This window comes from Stenella coeruleoalba, assembly GCF_951394435.1.
Source record: "Stenella coeruleoalba genome assembly, chromosome: 9".
Taxonomy (NCBI): domain Eukaryota; kingdom Metazoa; phylum Chordata; class Mammalia; order Artiodactyla; family Delphinidae; genus Stenella; species Stenella coeruleoalba.
The window spans coordinates 78,192,060-78,212,401 of NC_137155.1; the positions used below are offsets into that span (position 1 = coordinate 78,192,060).

The following is a 20,342-nucleotide window of genomic DNA, read 5'->3' on the forward strand; positions in this document are numbered from 1 at the left end:
TTCCTAACCCTGTCTGTCTTCTCAGAGTTTTGAACTTCTAATGTGCTGTGTAGAACAATGTCTTGAGAAAAAACATGGGCCAAATTAGCATAAGTCAGAAGTGTGGAAAAAGTAATTCTTGTAAGCCCAACTATAGTCATTACTCAAAAGAAAGTCAAAAATTAGAAAATGTAGACACCCAAAGGGCAGGTAATTAAGGTTTCAAAAGTTAGAATGGGTGTTATATATACAATATGGATTAAAGTATTAACTGCATTGTTTGTTAAATGAGGAAAAGTGAATGCATTTTCATTTTACGTCTTTCAGGTAAACTCTGTATGCGGTTCTGTGGCATTTGCTGATAATAAGAATTTGCCTCTTTCAAAATTATATTCAGTCATGGACGCTAATGATGACCCCGATGAAGATCATCTTACAAGTTATGATGTTCAGCTCAGTATTCAAGAATCCATTGAAGCCAGCAAGACTGTGTTTTATCCTGAAAGGTAACATTCAAATTGACTATCCTCACCCAAACTTTTTCATGGCCTTCATTTTGTTGTAAAATGAAATGAATGACATTTCCTGAGGCCTCCTCCAGGAAAATGCTTCCCTTTCTTTTCTGGCGAGGAATTAAATACCGTACAGGAGCTCCTGTGCACAGGTTTAGCTATTTGATCTTCTACACATCCCCATCTCCTGTGGAATATGGAGATTACCTAGATGGGAAATTCCCAGTTGACTTTGGTTGTATATGATTGCCTATTTCCTAAATTCCTGTGGAATCAAACAGGACAATAAATAATGTGAACCAATTTGCAAGCACTGTTTATACGACTAACGTATAGCTAAGTATACAGAATCTGTTCTGCTACTGACTCAGGCACCCTTTATAAGAAATGGTGCACCTTTAAAATACGAAGAATAATGCTAACTCACCTAGCCTCTAAGTTTAACGAATGGGAAAAGAGTTGAACGATTTCATTATATACGACAAAGTAATATATAAACCAGAGCCTATTTAATTATCTACTATTCAAGTGACAGCAGTTAACAAATTTCACATAAAATTGGTGCTTTGTGTTGGCAAGAGTTATAGAGTCTAAAATTGCCAAAGTAAATTTTTGTCTTGAATAGCATACATTATACTTCTGACAAAAACAAACTTTAGTTTACCTTTACATTCTATTATAGTATTTAGAATCCTGTATTCTGAAATTCTGAAGTGCTTTTGAAAAGGTTCAGTGCTATAAAATTATTGCTTTTGAGCTTTTAAAAAATGGACATATTACATTTACATTTCTGGTCTCGTTCATTTTTCCCTCATCTGCAACAGATTTTAAAACTTCAGAGTTCCCAGGAAGGCATTCGCAGTCCTAGAATACCAGTGGATGCTTCTGCTTTAATAGAATTAAATCAATTTCTTATGAAATACCTTGTTGCCTCTGAATAAACACACACACCAGAGAACTTCCTTGAGGGCTGACAATGACCTGCTGGGCCAGTGATTGGGAGTTTGTTCGGTAAATGCTCAGCCTATTTTTCACTTGTGGATCAGTTGCTTAAAGACTCTAACATGCAGCGTAGAGCATACACTCCCAAGTGAGCAATCATTCATTAGCAATTCTTAAGTTCAAAGCAACAAACCTTTATTGAGCATAGTGTTTTTAAAGTTGGGAGAAGCCTTAGAGATGTTCCTATTTAATCCCCTCATTCTACCAATGTAGGAACCACCACCCAGAGAGGTTACTGGCCTCCCCAGGATCACAAAACCACAAAACCTGAACCCAGCTCTTCTGACTCTGACTCCAGTTGTTTACCCCTTTTTCATTGCCTACAACTAATTTCAGAGAGGATGTTATAATCTTCTGTTTCTCCATCGTCACTAGTGTTCTTAGGTCCAATGTATCATAAATACACTCTGTATCTGACTTTTAGACATTTATGTTTTTAAAGTAGATAAATCAGTTGTGTGCATTTCTTTTAGATCTTGATTATTAAAAGTATGTGCAAAAACTAAATAAATGTTTTGGTTCCTTGAAGTATACCATGAATACAAATATGGCTTGTTTTTCTTTCCCTGTAGATTTGTACCACCAAGTGATCAAAAGAGAAAGCTGGTGGAAGCCATAAAGCAAGGTAAGTGGGTGTATCACCTACAGTAGATTCTACTTGGCCAAGAGATTTGTTATCAGCCCATGTGTTTATTTTAGGTCACATTCTTGAGCTCCAGGAGTATGTGAAATATAAATATGCATTGGAGGAGGCTGATGAAAAAGGATGGTTTCCATTGCACGAAGCTGTTGTTCAACCCATTCGACAAATACTTGAGGTTGTCCTGGATGGTAAGAGAACATAAAATCCCCTTGACCAAACTGAAGCCATAATGTAGATGTTATGGAGTAATCCCAATGAACATAACAAGCGAAAAGAAACATTAGAATAAAAGATGATTTGCAGTTTGGAAAAGGCAGTACTCATGCTTTAAACTGAGTACAAAGATCAGTACATTTTGTGGGGTTCAGGGCTCACCCTTTGCATCCTCCTAAATGTATGGCACAGGTTGGTGGGAAGATGTTGGTGATTATCACTTAAAAGTTTGTCTGCAGCATGAATTAATTTATTTAAAATAAAGCTTTTTGCTTTTAGAAGTCAGTTTTAAATTTTCGTCTTGAATTGTCTCTTGAGTTAGTGGTATCCAAAAGAGTATTATTTAGTACAACAAGTAGTACTTACAATATCTATCCTTATATTACGTTAATTTTTTCATAATGCAAACATTAATAATTATTGCGGTAAGCCTACCTAGGGTTAAATATTCATAATAATTCTGATGTTCTAACATAGCATTTTTCACATCTCAGCATCTTATAAAACAATTTGAAAGTGTTCTACTTTTCAACCTTCAATGTTGCTCCCTGATTCTGCTGTAGGAGATAATGATAGCTACTGGATAATTAGCTATCCAGCTAGCCAGCCAGCTAAAAAAATGTTAAAAACAGATAATTAGACAGGTAGACAGATAGTCAGACAGACAGAAATAGATGATGTTAAGCATGGTATTTCTTTTCTGACATATTCTGACTGGATACATTTATTCAAATACTTCTCATCCCCACATTCACAGACTTCATTTGATAAAAAGCAATTTCAGATGCAGTTTAAATAATAATACAAAGGATTGGGGATTTGTTTTACAATTTATTCAGAAATGAGAATTCACAACCCTTTATCATTTTTTTAAAAAGGCACCTTGAGACATAGATGTTGGTTTGCTAGATGTCAACTTGATTAGCAAGACCACGCTCATCTACTTCTACTCACTGTCATTTGCTAGACTTTAATCATATCTCCTTTTAGTCTCCCCTTTTTCATCAGTTGACTTTGTTCAATCTACTGTAGATAATATTGCATCATTCTGATCTATATGATATCCTTTAAGTAAAGATTTTTAACTTTACACAATGCTTTCATATCTCAGCATCCTATAAGACGCTCTGGGAGTTCAAGACCTCTGATGGAGAAACACCCTTGACTTTGGCAGTCAAAGCTGGTCTGGTGGAAAATGTAAGAACTTTACTAGAGAAAGGAGTGTGCCCAAACACCAAAAATGACAAAGGAGAGACACCCCTTCTGCTTGGTAAATGACCTTTCTTTCCAGAACTTTTATAATTTGAGATAAATAATATTTAATAAGTATTTATTGGAAACCACTGTGTATTGATTGGCTAAAGTTGTGTGACCTCATCTCCTTCCATTCCCTGAGGTCTTCCCCTAACCCCCATCTCACCTGTCCTATGATTTTGTTTTTCTATCCCACAAAGAGGTCAAATGTGAAAGCTCTTTCAGCAACAATTAATCAGGAGGGATCCGAATGAGGAGTTTTATGAGGCCAGGAGTGCCAATTCTAAAGGAATATTCTCTAACTGGGGTCCAGCTATAAGGAAGGCTGCATGTGTGATCTGTAGCCTGAATAAAGAAGCAGAAAGGGAATTCCAAAGAGAGGCGTCAGGTCCACAGCAGGACAAGGAAGAAGAGCTGAAAGGCAGGAGATCCAGCAGATTCTGAGCACACAGGTGCAGCCCTGGGCACCACTAGGGGGTTGCCACTGTGACACGACACAAGAATGCTTGTAAGCCTGAAGGTGTCGATTATCTATCAGCTTCTTCTCAGGCTTGTGTATCCTGCTGCTTGCTGACAGATAAGAATTAGCAGGTCTGTTTGTAGAAGTAGAGAGAGATGAGATTAACTACAAATGACTAAAGATAACCTTTCCTTCTCTTAGGGACATAGGTGTGGAGTAAGAGTTTCCTTCTCTTAGGGACATAGATGTGGAGTAAGAGTTTCGGCTTTGGCACCTGAGATCCTTGGATTTATTTTGCCCCCCATTTTATTGAGATATAATTGACATATAACATGGTATTAGTTTAAGGTATACAACATGATTTGATATATGTCTATATCACGAAATGATTACTACAAAAGCTTAGTTAACATACTTCACTTCACATAGTTACACATTGTTTTTTCTTGTGTTGAGAACTTTTCCTTTTTTAATTTATTTATTTTATTTATTTTATTTTTGGCTGCGTTGGGTCTTCGTCGCTGCTCACGGGCTTTCTCTAGTTGCAGCGAGCGGGGGCTGCTCTTCGTTGCGGTACGCAGGCTTCTCATTGCGGTGGCTTCTCTTGCTGTGGAGCACAGGCTCTAGGCGCGTGGGCTTCAGTAGATGTGGTGCTCGGGCTCAGAAGTTGTGGCTTGCAAGCTCTAGAGCACAGGCTCAGTAGTTGTGGTGCACGGGCTTAGTTGCTCCGTGACATGTGGGATCTTCCAGGACCAGGGCTCGAACCCGTGTCCCCAGCGTTGACAGGTGAATTCTTAACCACTGTGCCACCAGGGAAACCCCAAGAACTTTTAAGATCTACTCTCTTAGCAACTTTCCAATATACAATACAGTATTGTTATGTGAATGTTAGTTCTAGCTGTGAGATTGTAGTCATGGACCGCAGTTTCCTCCAGTATAAAATGGAAATACAACACCACCATGCAGAATTGTTATAAAAAATTAGAGAAAAATATAAATATGTAAAACTCTTGCCACATGGTAGATGCTCAGGAGAAGAGAGACGTTATGAAATAGTGTAGGCGTGGCAGGAAGAGAGGGAGAAGCCTTGAGATTATGCACCAGAAGTCACAGAGGAAGCAAATACAGCATCACGAGCTGTGGGTAAAGCGAGAAAACAATACCACAGCTCCTGTCCACACTAAAAATCACTAAAATTTTTATTTATTTATTTTTTTGCGGTACGCGGGCCTCTCACTGTTGTGGCCTCTCCCGTTGCGGAGCATAGGCTCTGGACACGCAGGCTCAGTGGCCATGGCTCACGGGCCCAGCCGCTCCGCAGCATGTGGGATCTTCCTGGACCGGGGCACAAACCCATGTCCCCTGCATCGGCAGGCAGACTCTCAACCGCTGTGCCACCAGGGAAGCCCTAAAAATCACTAAAATTTTTAAAACAACCTGAATATCAGTAACAACCCGAATATCAGTAACAGAAAACTTAGACAAGTTGAACATCAGTAAAGTATTTACATTTGACAACATTAACTCAACAACATCAGTGCAACCAACGTTTACTGAAAAGTCCCAGTAAGCCAGCAGGTGCTGGACAGCATGGATAGAAAGATGAATGTTATGATCGTCTTCCTCTCAAACAATCTAGCAGGAGAGCCTAGATATGATTGAAATAGAGTATTAGTGTATTAATTAATTATTAATAGTATTAATACATGCTATAACAAAGGTGTATATTCAACGTAAATTGGGGAAATAAGAAAGCAGTGAATCTGTGAAGCTTCCAAAGAGAAAGTTGCTCTTGAGTTGTGACTCGGGGGGATGTAAAGGGGATCGTCGGCAGACAGGGGAGGGAAAATCTAGGCAAGCCTTCGCCCCTGGACAAAATTGTTACATGAACAGTGTCACCACAGCGTGGGCGCATTCTGATCTGATTCCTTACTTACTCTTGCCCCGTGTCAGAGCTTTCAGCCTTCCCCAATTCAGATTAAGTTGGACAAACTTATTATTACAGTTAGGGTAGAGGTAAAGCTTCCATAACAAAACAAACAAACACAGACACACAACACAAACTAACAGCAATGACTTCAAAAGTAAGAAGTTCATTCCTCTCTCACACAACATTTCAGAAGTGAGTGGCCTAGGGCTGGCAGGGTGGATATGCCTCCTTTACACAAGACTTTCAGATGTTACCTTTTCCAGCCAGCAGGGGGGAGGAAAGAGGCAGCCTTGGGAAAGCATGTTGGCCTCTAAGAAGATGACCTAGACATTGTACACAGCACTTCTGTTCATACCATGTTGTTCAGATTTTGTCACATAGCCACACTTAGGTGCCAGGGAAGCCGGGATATTTAGTCTCTACCTGGATAGACTGTGAACAGCTAAAACTTGGGAGCTTCTCTTGCTCAAGGAAAAGGGGAAACACAAGTACTGAGGAAGAGATGATTTTTCTCTGCATACATGTTACCAGCCTTTATGTCACAGTAACATGGTGCTTTTCATAAATGAACAGAACTGTTTTCCCAAGCAGGGACAGATAATAAATGGAATATCACCTCTGGTTGTTTCACCACTATTAGTGTGATCTATTATTTTTGTAAAGGAATATACCATGGAGTATTTGCATGTATTTGTTGGTGTTTCTACAGTCTTTGATTTCTGCAAAAAAGATACACTTTTCCAGAGTTTGTATACTATCTCACTTTGCAAATATACAATTATTCTCTACATGCTATTCTCAATCCACTCATGTTCTTAAGGGACAACTAAGTCATGATTATCACTCATTTGTTTTCTTTGGGCTTCATTTAAATTTTTCTTTACTGCCCACAACAGAGCATTAAGTATTTATATGCATTTCAAAGTCTCCATTGTTGATCTCTCTACTCTAGCAATAACTAAAGTATGGGAAAGGGACTTGATCGTTGAGTTATCAGAGTCAAAACAGAATTAACATTTGGAAATAATATTTTTAAAAACCACTGGTAACATCAAAGGTAAAACCAAAGTCTCATGAAGGAAATATTATGGAGGTGTTCACTTACGTCCCTATCATCCACATTTCTGGAGAATAGGGACTCTCCTTGGGTTACCTTCTTCAGGACATTCGTTGTGGGATCTATGTCAAGTCTTTTTAAGTTCATAGGAAAATGGATCATCCATGGCACTTTCTCAGTTTTTTCTTGAATTTTGGGGCTACTTTTGGCTACTCACAGCCCATTAACATATAAAAGAGAGATAAGAGAAAAAAGTGCTCTTTTAAAAAAAAATTTTGATGCGCAATGCCATTTTTATTTGTCTTAACCTGTCACCATTATCTTTGTCTTTATTTATGGAATACTCCTTAGATGGAAAAAAAAAATCACTTTTGGTCCCTTCAGGGCCCTTTTTCCCCATCAGCCACCTGGCCCTTACTTATGGTACTTAGATGTATTACAGTCATGATGGCCTCTCCCGTCGCGGAGCACAGGCTCCAGACGCGCAGGCTCAGCGGCCATGGCTCACGGGCCCAGCCGCTCCGCGGCATGTGGGATCTTCCCGGACCGGGGCACGAACCCGTGTCCCCTGCATCGGCAGGCAGACTCTCAACCACTGCGCCACCAGGGAAGCCCCGAAACTTTTTTAAAAAATGAAAAGTGCCAGCAGAGTATAAAGTGTTCAATACTGCCTGTAACCAATGCAAAATTCTCTAATTCCCTAACTCTTCAACTGAGGCTTGTTTCCTCTAAGCATATAAAGGTACATATATGTGAAATATATTTTTTACTTCATATATTATTTAATTTGTATTTTGCTTAGCTACATTACACAAGTTCTGTACCTTGTTAGTTTTCATTATTTTAGCCAATTATTTGTTAAGAATGTCTTCATGGGTTAGCTTGGGAGGGGTTCCCCATGATTTTGATTATTATTTCTATGAGAAATAAAATGTATTCTTAGTTCCAAAACTTAAACTGCAAGCAAAGTTTTAATTATTTTAAGTTGAATATGGCTTATATATGCTGTTATTTTCTTGACAAAAGACTAATATCTCTAATCAACATGTTCCCTGAGTCAGACAAAAGGAAAACAGATCATGAGGGAAGAGGTTCATTATTTTAATACATTTTTTCTAAGTAGAAAAAATGGAATAGGAGCAAGAAGATAAACGAGGACACATTATCTCTTAGTTTGTTTAACTTATTGATGTTTGCAAGAGCACCAGCCAGGATGAGGTAATTCACTGTAATTAGAGCTGCCAGTGGCAGGTGGGTGATTCAGAGAAAGGCATTTGTCAGCAGACTCTGCTTCAGACAGTAAGCAGAAGAAAAACTGAAATCTCACTGCCTGATGGCTTGCCTGCCTCCAAATGAAATAGGCCAAGTTTGTCTTCATCCTCCTTTTATGCCTTTTGGAGCCCTTTCCCTTGCCTGGGCCTCAGAGCCTTTCTGGATTCTGCCTCCTAGCTGCCCGGGATGTTCTATGTGGCCCTACATGTCCTCCTGCCTTTCCCAGCAAAGGCCCAGACTCTGAGTCCCTCTTCAAACAGAAGACAGTGTAGGTTTCTTCCCCAGGCTGTAAATTCCACGAGGGAGAACTACGTCTGTCTTTTTCCTGTTGTCCACAGTGCCTAACTCAGTGCCTTTCATATAGCCAGTGCGTATTAACTGCATGAAAGGATGAATGAACGAATGAATGAGTGTTAGAGAGTGGCACTCATCCTGCTCTGTTTCTTACTAAGATTTTACCTGACTGATAAGAGGAAAATGCATTACCTCTTTGAGAAGTATTTATATCTAAACTGGGACAATCCCTTAACAATCCGAAGGGGGGAAAAACTTTTCACAGTGTAATTTCAGCTATTAGAAAAAAACAGAGAGGGAGAGAGACATCCGATTTAGTGAACCTTGGAAAACGTAGTACATTAGCTGTCACTTACTTCACCTATAAAAAAGAACAACTGACCTATCTGGATTCTAAACATTCCTATTGCTAACCTCTCATAAGAGTATGGGAAAGAGAAGTTTATTTAATATTTACTGCTGGATTTGGTGGGGAAAAAACTCATTCTAGAGGGAGAAAAATTTGATAAACATTATTTACACATGTGGCTCCATGATCCTAGAAGTGATGAAATTATAGTAATAATAATGGTTATCATTTATTGAGCTCCTAGTATATACTAAGCATTTTACATACATACATTATTTAACTTATACAAAGGTTGATGTTATTTTCATTTTGTTGATGAAGCAACAGAAGTTTAGAAAGAGTACACACAGCTTCCTTACTGATAGGCATCCTGTTTTCCATGAAACTCTTACCCATCCTCAGGTCTGTCTTAAAGAAAAGGCAGTATCATCTTGCACGCTAACACTTCACAGTAGAAATTTGGTATGAGAAATAGAAGGGGTGTGAAAAATACAAGAAAAGAAATCACTAATATCTCTTTTGATATTAAACCTGGTCATTAGTTTAATGCCATGTAAGGTATTCATGTTATAAGCCTACCATTGACTATTCTTTCTAAAATCATCTTCAAGCTGTGAAAATGGGCTCCTATGACATGGTGTCTGCCCTGCTTAAACACCACACCAGCCTTGACCAGCCCTGTGTCAAGCAATGGTCAGCAATGCATGAAGCAGCCAAACAAGGCCACAAAGATATAATAGCTCTACTACTAAACCACAGAGGCAATGTCCACCTAAGAGACGGATTTGGAGTCACCCCGTTAGGTGTTGCGGCCGAGTACGGTCACTGTGATGTGTTGGAACACCTGATCCACAAAGGTACGTAGAAAAGGAATTGCATGTTGCTGACTTTTCTCCTGCCTCTTGGATCTCCTTTTCTCCACTTCTCACTGGCTCCTCTTCCTCTCCTGAACGTATCTGGGCATCAAGCTTTTGTCCCATCCCTCGATAGCCCCCTCAATAGACCCTTATTGCGCAACTCACTTGAACCCTATGCACGGGGACCTACCAATCTGAGTGCCTGGCCCTGACTGCTCCCAGTTTTCACATAGATGGCTCACCAAGGTCTCACACTCATCTTCTCCTAAATTGAATTCCTCTTCTTTCACACTTTTAATAATTTCTCTCAGCCAAGACTGAGAGCTTAGATGTATCTCTGATTCCCCCATCACCTTCTGTTTCAAATATGGTCAGTTTCCATGTGCTACAGCAACCCTCTCTCTCACCAGTTCTCACCTTGGCAGACCCTCTCGTCTGCATCCTCCCATCTTCCCTGGACCAGTGTAATTGGTTCCTAACCACTTTCCTGGTTTCCAGTCTCTCCATCTGCGAATCCATACTGTATACTACAACTCAGCTCCTCTCCCTAAAGGTCAGCTACAGTAGAATAAGCGATTCAGAAAATCCTCAGTGGCTCCCCACTGCCCACTGAATCATGCTCAGGTCCCCACTGCACCATCCTGAATTGTTTTTCCAGGTTTATCTCTCACTACTCCTAATATGTATCCTGCACTCCAGTTAAATAGCCTAGCAATAGTCCCAAACATACTTTGCATTCATTCTTTCTGGGTTTGGGTCAGGTCCTCGCCCTCATCTGGAATACCCTCCAACACAATTCAAAGTTAGTGTCTTGAGACACCTCCTCCCTGAAGACTAATTCTTCCCAACAGAGTGTGATGTTGTCCTCCTTTGAAACCTCCAAGTGCTTTATGCAACAACGGAACCGGGAATTAAGATTCCGACTTCTTAAACTGGTTTCTGCCACCTACCTGTTGTCTGACTCTTGCCTAGTTACTTAAGCACCTGGGTCTCAGTTTCCTCATCTGTAAATAAAGGCTAGGACAACATTATCCTCTGTGGGGAAAAGACTAACATTTTTGAGGCACCCCCCAAATGCAACTTCCTTTAATTATCAAATCAGCCCTATGAAATAAGCTGTATTACTCTAGTTTACAGATGAGGAGTTGGAAGTTCATAGAAGTAAATAGCTTGCCCCAAACTCTCACAGTCAGCAACAAAACCACAATGCAAACAGACCACTTTCCCCTACATCAAGCCTTCTGGTCCTGATGTCACTTGAATATTATACAGTTTGTGTTCTTTGATGATATTTTGTCTCATTTCCCCTCAGAGCCACTTAAGAGAGTCAGATTTATTTATCTTAGCATCTTCTGCTGGGTCACACATGGTGTTTGCACACAGAAGACAGTTGATAAATATTTTTTTAAATCGAGTGTTAACTGCTGCCTTTAAAAGTCTAACTGTACCTTTTTGGGGGAGACTTTGTTTATCGTGGAAATTGACTCGAGTTCTCAGATGTTCTTATGACAGAAAGATTTTCTAATAGAATGAAACACGCTGCATGATTGTTTATTGAAAAGACTGAGAACACAGGTGTTCTTAATTCTATACTTTTAAGTCCTAACCAGAAAGGAAAACCACAGGCTATTTTTAAGATTATCTTGACAGTCTGTCCAGCTATCACTATGCCGCATGTTTTATACTGCCAGGAGGGGATGTGTTTGCTTTGGCGGATGATGGGGCATCAGTGTTGTTTGAGGCAGCAGGAGGGGGCAATCCTGACTGCATCTCCCTCCTGCTGGAATATGGAGGAAGTGGAAACATACCTAACAAAGCAGGGCATCTTCCTATACACCGAGCTGCCTACGAGGGACATTATCTGTGAGTAATAAATCATAGCATGATCATTTCAAGTGGAAAAACACAAGCTTGTATATATGGTATAATCCCAAATCTATCTATACACCTCCCAAAATCCAAAAAGAAAAAGGCAAAATGTTCACAAGTTTTGTATATCTATATATTTGTTTGATTTTTCCCATTCTTTTTGTATTCTTTTACTTTAAAAAATTTCCACATTGAATTTATACTACTTTTAAAAATGAAAAGATATTTTCTTTTAGAAGAAGGTAAGTTATAAGTGAGAATTCTGCACAAGCCGCCCAAATGTGCCTTTTTGGTTTTTTTAATACGTTTAACAGATGGCTACAGGTTTCTAAAAATTTTGCCCTTGGCCAAGGGTTAAAATTTGTGTTACTCTAATCTTTATCAACACCAACAGATATTATAATATAATGTCAAATTTATTCTTGAATAGAAAAGTTTCATTATAAATTTAGGTTTCTTTATTCCCCAAAATAAAAAGGCCAGATATACTTTTAAATCACAAAAATGTGCCACAACCAACATATCAATAGAAATCTATAATCATTATATTAAACCACCCACCATGAAAGGATGGTTTTAGGTAATTAAGTATATTTCATAAGTTCAAAAATTTTGAAATCATTAGGCTTTATCACAATTTCAGTGGTGACATTGGTTAAGTAGCCAATGACACGTAATTGACACTAAGTGACACGTTGTCAAAGTTCATAAATTCACATATGGTCGCTCTGAATTAGGCACAAGAGATCAACTTATCCTTGCCTGTGGCTCTCATACCTCTCTAGTTCATCAGTCAAGTGTGAAATTCACAGCTATTTGTCACAGGTTCTTTGAAACATAAGCTGTGGTTAGTTGTCTCGGTTGAACAGATGTAAGGTTGATGGAACAACAAAGACTCTTCTTGTTGCCAATAATTCAATTTCAAGTAAGCAGACAGGATGTAAATGGCCAATATTCAAGCATACATTGCTCAGGAAGCAGTGAAAGGGGAGTAACAAACGAGAATTCAAGAGGCCTAAATTGTAGTCATTGCCCTACATCTATGTGACCTTGGACAAGTCATTTCACTTCTCAAGACTTCATATGGCTCTGCTGGTATTAAAGGGGTTGAACTCAGTGATGCTCAGGGTTACTTCCATCTCTAACTTCCTGTGACTCCATGTTATAATGGTCAAGAGTGTGAAGCATTCTTCTATGGCATCAAATGGACTTACTTTCCTATTATATTTTTTTCGTTACATAGCATTGGTTGATTATAGATATTATGCTGTTCAGAGAAGAACTGAAAGATGGGGAGGGTTCCTGAATAATTACAATTCTAGGACCAAATATATAAGATCCAGTATTTTCCCCAGGAATATTTAACCTGGGAAGCTAAATCAAAACTAAACTAAATTACACTAAACTGAAAAGTAGTAAGTCAATGGACAAATATTAAATGTTTTTGTGTAAGGTTATCTAGAGAAAATACAGGAAACTAAGTGAATTGCATTCACTTGTCTAGTGAGGAAGCTGGTTTATTTAATTTCTTGATTTTCTTCATGCCGTGTGGATATTTGATTTCTTTTAGTGCACTGAAATATCTTATTCCAGTAACATCCAAACATGCAATCCAGAAAAGTGGGCTAACGCCAATTCACTCAGCAGCAGATGGACAAAATGCACAGTGCCTAGAACTGCTTATTGAAAATGGCTTTGATGTCAATACCCTGCTTGCTGACCACATTTCCAAGAGCTACGATGATGAACGGAAGACTGCTCTCTATTTTGCCGTTTGCAATAATGATATCCACTGCACAGAAGTCCTCCTGGCTGCAGGTGCAGACCCAAACTTAGATCCCCTCAACTGTCTTCTTGTGGCGGTGAGGGCCAATAGTCATGAAATTGTCAGGCTGCTGCTCGCCCATGGAGCTAATGTCAATTGTTATTTCATGCATGTGAATGACACTCATTTCCCCAGTGCCATTCAGTATGCCCTAAATGACGAGGTAATGCTCAGGCTGTTGCTGAATAACGGCTATCAAGTGGAGATGTGCTTTGACTGCATGCACGGGGACATCTTTGGAAATTCGTTTGTATGGTCAGAGATAGAGGAAGAGATACTGCCGGGATGGACGTCTTGTGTCGTAAAAGATAACCCGGTGAGTTACATCCTTCTCTTCTTCATATTGGGTCATCATCCTAACGTTTGCTCATCAGGGATGTTAGAAGAAAAGAAAAATCAACTCCAACTTTTATATTTTTCTTGTTCTTGAGTTTTTGTTTGCAATGATATGGGGAAATAAGCATAAAACTAGGCCAAAAAAAAAGTGTATTTTTCTTGAATTCGAAACCGAATGTTGAAGAATGTGGGAAAATATATCAAAAATTTATGCTTATTTGGTAGAATGTTGGGGCTAGAAGCATGGAAAGAAGCATGATTCTTCCACATCGTGCTGAATACAATCACATCAGAGCCACGCGTGCTTCAGGGCTCATAGTTTCACAGAAACAAGCAAACCGTTTATTTTTCTTTTTTTGTTCATTACAAGGAGGGAACTTGTATTTCCTGTAAAAAGACAGATAATAATTTTTCAGAACAAAATTGTTTATGTACATAGTGTATTAAAAGTACTACTAAATTAAATTTCATCACTTCTCTCAGTTCTGTGAGTTTATTACAGTTCCTTGGATGAAACACTTGGTAGGCAGAGTTATTCGTGTGTTAATGGATTACATGGATTATATCCCTCTGTGTGCTAAACTGAAATCTGCACTAGAAGTACAGAGAGAATGGCCAGAAATCCGTCAAATACTAGGTAAAAGCAAAAGTTTTTCCTACAAAATTTTTTATGGAGAATGTATATAGGGGATTTTTTTTTTAACCTCTTTATTGGGGTACAATTGCTTTACAATGGTGTGTTAGTTTCTGCTTTATAACAAAGTGAATCAGTTATACATATGGGGGATATTTCTTAATGTCATTTTGGATACTTTTTCATAGCTACTTTGTTTTCAGAATTATCTGTTTTTTCAAATCATCCTTAATACTTCCTCTGATAGAAGATACTAATTTTTTGCTTTCCTTGATAATTTCCAACTCTTTAATTGTATAATGAGTAATCCTATTACTATATTATATTCTGACTAGAACTCACTTTTTAAAAGTTAACTGCTATATATCATAAAGTATATAGACTGTAATCTCCATGTGGGCAGGGATCTGTTTTGTTTATTTTTGTATTCTCAAGGCTTAGCATAATGCCTAATAAGCAGTAAATACTCAATAAATATTGAGTAAATGAATGAATGGAATGAATTGGAATTATCCTTTTTGATATGCTCTCTTCTGGGTCTTGATTGGCAAATTCCTACCATCAAAAGTATGTATGACAAGCAGGCCATTTTGTATTCTCTAGGTTAAAGTTTACTTATAGTCATAAAAGTGCATCATATTGCAAAAGTTTCAATTAAAGTACATCTAAAATTACTCCAAATTCAAATAGAAACTAGAAAAAAAATCATAAGCTGGAAAGGTTTTCTCTTTCAAAATATGGATTTGGAAAAATGAACTTTCAATGGACATCACTTTATAGAGCTTGAAGAAGCATCATAGAACTTGGCATTACATTTAAATATTCTGGCACTCTTAATACACCTAAATCAAGTTTAAATGTGAAAAACCGTGACAGCCTAGCCTTTAGGATCAGCCAAATTTTATGCAAATTAGTAGATTATATTTTATAGGCAAGAAGATGAAACTGAAACGTTGAGCTGATTCACATACCATATTTGTTAGGTATAAAGTTCTATAAAAAGAAACGGGCAATACAGTGGTTTTCATCTAAGCACTTTGTTTCCATCAGAGTCTCATACATTAAAGTATATAATCTGAATTTGGGCCATTTTGACTATGGTAGCAAGAGACGTAAATTGGAGGAAGGATGGAGACTTTGATGGGCTAGAAAGAGTGATAGTTCAACTGAATGCAGATTTGGAGGGAAGCTTGGATTTTCCTCACATGGCGCTTCCACTGGAATGAGTTGGACGGTACAAGAGACTTTGTGGCAACTGAAACAGGAACCTTAGAGAATCTGATGAATCATATAGTATCGTGAGCCTAGAAATCGACCTCTGGGGTCAGATAGACCTAGAATGGGATGGAACTCTGGCCTTGCCTAGGTTAGGATGGCTGGGTCATATAGTGCATATGTCATTCAGGGCTGATATTTTCATGGAAACAGCAATAATTTATTGCATCATTTTTGTTTCATTGAGGGGAGGGGAATTTTTTATTTCCTGTAAAAAGACCAAGATAGTCATACTAGTTGTGTAACTTTGAGCAAGTTACTTATCCTTTTTATGACAAGGGTTTCCCACTGCAAAATGGGGCTAGCATAGTATTCACCTCATAAGGTTGTTGTGGGGATTTAAAGAGATGATGCACGTAAGGTGTTTAGCATAAAGCCTACAGCATTAAAAACACTTATAAATTTAGCTATTTTAAAAACTAAATTATTAGCATTTTATGTTATTTTTATTATGGTAAGGTTACATGAAGTATCTGAAATGTATATGTAAAGTATGTCATGAATCCCCACAACTTGTAGAGTTAAGTGTTATCATTGCTAATTTTTATAAATAAAAAACTAAGGCTAGGGCTTCCCTGGTGGCGCAGTGGTTGAGAGTCCGCCTGCCGATGCAGGGGACACGGGTTCGTGCCCCGGTCTGGGAGGATCTCACATGCTGCGGAGCGGCTGGGCCCATGAGCCATGGCCGCTGAGCCTGCACGTCCGGAGCCTGTGCTCCGCAATGGGAGAGGCCACAACAGTGAGAGGCCCGCGTACAGCAAAAAAAAATAAATAAATAAAATTATTATAAGAAAAAATAGAAAGAGGAACAGAATAACATCCCCACAGACAAAGCACACCAGAAAAACATGCCCTCAGAACAGATTAAAATTGAAACCCTCTGTTTCAAAACAAGCTAAAAAGCATAAGGAAAATGACACAAGACATGAAAGAACAACACAAGTCAGTATTAGAAAAATTCAGAAATGAGGTAACAGTACTGAGGAAGGAATTAGAAAGAAAAACAAAAAATTAATTTCGAATATAAAGACTGAACTGGAATGAAAGCAAGAACTAATAATGCAATAGATAATGACAGGAGAAATAGAAGATGAAATTAAAGAAAATTTGAAAAATAAAGTGGAAATAAAGGGATATATAAAAGGCTTTGAAAGACAGGGACAGTTTTGAAGACAGCTAAAGAAAAAGAAAACCAAATCAAAGGAACAGAACAAATACAAAAATGTGTACTGTGAAAAACTTTCTGTAATAAAAAAAGATTTGAAGCTGAACATTACAAATTACTGTACTCTTTGGTCATGTAGGTAAAAAGAACAAGTGACTTATAAGGGAAAATTCAGATTATCTTAAACAATATTACTCTTCTGATGACGTTCTCAAGAATCTCCTAAAAAATAAGCTTCAGACAAACCAAAATAACTAAAGAGATAATGACATAGGACCAGTAACGAGCATTAAACAGAAAACCAAGACTAAGCGCCAGTTAAAAGGGAGAAGATATACAATGGTTATACTGTCAGATAATGTAGATATGACACAACTGTTTTTAATGGGAGAAAAATGGAAAGAGCACACACAAAGACATTTTTAACAGAGCTCAGAAATTATATTGGTTGGTAGCATGATATTGTTATGCTGAGAATGAGAGATGTAGTCAGTATCTAGGATATTCTAATTCTATTATTCTTTGTATCCTTGAGAACCAGCATTGCCAGTGTGGAAGAAAGGGAATACAGATGTAATACGGAAGAGCTTAAAGAAAAATTCTGTAGCTCTGAATTTGAATTGCTACTACTAGTATGAACCCATAAACTATTTTACCTTGAATGCGTGTGTGTGTGTCTGTCTACAGAAGAGTCTTAGAAATAACGACAAGCCCAGTAGCAGTACATATCCCTAGCACCCAGACTGTGGCTTTGAAATAGCATTTCCTGGAAAAAGAAACCAGAGTTTCTTGGAGAAATGGATGATTTCAGGTTTGGGGAAGGAAATATGCAAGATGAGTCAGGTATATCTGGTCATGCCAGATAAACTCTCACAGACTCATGTCCAAAGAATTCAGGAGCCAGCTTGAGGCTCCCACTGGCCAAATATGGGACAACTTAAGCTTTAAAAGGATAATTATTTCAATGAATTGAAACCAATTAAAATATTTAAATATAATATTTAAAAAATTGGTCAGCTCCAAAGGATAAGAAAATCAATTCATCATCTTGAAAATTAATGAAGGAAAAGATGCAAGCATTTATTCCACGTTACCTGTATGATTTGTGCCACCAGTAACCAAAGAATACATGAGCAAACGTATCCTTTTATAAAAGTATTCCAAATAATAAATTAAAAAGAAATGATATAATTAGATATCACCATCTTGCAGCCCTCAGTAAGCTGCTAATACCCCGTAATGTGGTTCTTGGTGCAAGAACACGGCACCAGCTATAGTTTTGCCAAAGAGATCAAACCTGAGTCTGATCAAGCCTCTGGATGCAGCTAATAATCTGCAAGAAATAGAGAAGGCAGTAGGACACAGAAGTGCACCATGAAAATGCAGTCTCAAAATTCAGGCTGTGGGAAATATGGCATTTTGGATATTCAAAGATTAATTGAAAGGAAGAAGGGGATAGAGAGAAGACCCTGCAGATTAAAAAAGCCTTAAAGAACACATCAAATTCAAAAAAATATTGTCAATACTATAGGGTAGGGATAGCACACTGAGATGATGAAGCTCTAAAGGAAGTGATTACTATAAAAATCAGAACAGTAGTTCCTTATAGGGAGGAAGGAATGAAGTTTGGGATGGATTGTGGAGGGAATTCTGTTATGGCTGGAGAAGTTCTTCTGTTCATGACCTGGGAAATGATTAAAGATGTTCACCCGATAATGATTTATAATAACTTAAGAAACTGTATGTTTGTGCAGTGGCTTTATCTATATTTTATTTTACAATAGACGAGTTAAAATATTTTGGAGATTGTAAAGGAAAAAACCCTAAGGCTTAGATAAATTCATTTCCCAAAGTTATAGACAGAAAATAACAAAGCAAGGATTTGAACTCTTAGGTCTGTCTCACGTCAAAACACAGGCTCTTTCTCCAATACCACTGTGCTTCCTGTCATAGAACAGATTCTGCTTCTAATTGGTAATTCATTGTCCATGTGTTTGTGTTGCAAAAGAATGACCAATTCTTACGACTTTAGAAAAGCAATCCAAGTAAGAATAAGACCAGGAAGTTTTTTTGTTTCAGTCACACGTCATTGCAACTAGAGCTTAAGTCAGTTGATTGCTATGAGTATGGTTAACCACTGGATGTCAGGATTCCTCCAGGTATACGTAGGGCAGAGGCTTTGTAAGGGAAAAAAATAAAATGGTAATTTTTTAAAAACGATGGGTTTATTCTGCCTATTTTGGTAACAATAACTTTGCCTCAATGGTTTTTCAAAAACACTGTTTTAATTTTTTCAAGATAATTTGAATGTTTATAATCTCAAATAGAACAGAAATGTGATCTCTTTGATTACTGAATTGAGTGATCGTTCACATTATTGAATGATTACAATGTACCAAGCACTTTTCTAATACTTGACATGAATTAATTTGTTCGATCTTCAAACGACCCTGTAAGGTAGGGTTATCCACATTTCCCAGGTGAGAATACTGAGACCACAGAGGTTAAATAACTTGTCCAAGATCACACAAATACGAAGGGGCAGAGCCAGGATTTTAATCCAAGCCGACTGAGTCCAGAGCCCACAACTAAGTCCATGTGCAATGCTGCCTTTTCACTAGCTCATGTTACTGGGATAATATATCGGTACTGTAATTATACTATAGATAAAGGTACTAAGAGAGAAAGTAAGAGTTGAAAATAAAGGTTAACATCAGCTATCTGAATAACATTAGTAGATTTTTTGGAAAATATAAAATGTTTAGGTATCAGACACTGAAACAAACCTAAGATTGAATAATGGATATATGGAAACATTTGTGTCAGATGTTTCACAGATAACTATTCATCAGAAAGATTGGTAGGAGAGAGCGGAAGTAAAGAAATATATCTTTCAAATACTCAATTCTAAAAAATAAATAGAAGGAGATGTGAGCCTTTGCTTTGTTTAATCAAGTCCATTCATTCATTTAACATATTGTAGTTGAACACCCTGTAGGAGCCAGACTCTCTTTCTGACACAGAGGCAGACTAAACGTCTGCTTCATGGAGCTTACATTCTAGAGGAATGGTCTGGAAGGCTTAATTGCAATTTGAATTTTACTTAAAGTCACCAGTTGCTAACGTGTGCATCCTTGTTTTTTAGAATGACACTATTAATATTATTCTAAAACAGTCTGTATCTTACAGGTTAATCCATTAATATTGTTTTTATTTTTTGCTTGTTTTTCCCATTCACTTTAGAGAATCCCTGCTCCTTAAAGCATTTATGTAGGTTAAGAATTCGAAGACTTATGGGACTCCAGCGACTCTGCCAGCCAGCCTTAATGGAGAAGCTCTCTCTGCCACCAACTATTCAAAGATATATATTATTTAAAGAGTATGATCTCTATGGACAAGAGCTAAAATTGCCATAA

The 20,342-nt window shown here is 37.9% G+C and overlaps 1 protein-coding gene across 1 annotated transcript; it reads left to right on the forward strand.

The window, feature by feature from the left end:
- Positions 1–378: 378 nt before the first annotated feature.
- ASB15 (ankyrin repeat and SOCS box containing 15) lies at positions 379–20,342 on the forward strand (the record flags this gene model as incomplete). The annotated part of the gene is made up of 9 exons (XM_079932305.1): positions 379–485; positions 2,066–2,118; positions 2,193–2,324; positions 3,461–3,619; positions 9,577–9,822; positions 11,514–11,685; positions 13,262–13,832; positions 14,336–14,489; positions 20,170–20,342. 9 exons carry the CDS (start codon positions 379–381, stop codon positions 20,340–20,342), a joined length of 1,767 nt encoding a protein of 588 aa, XP_079788431.1.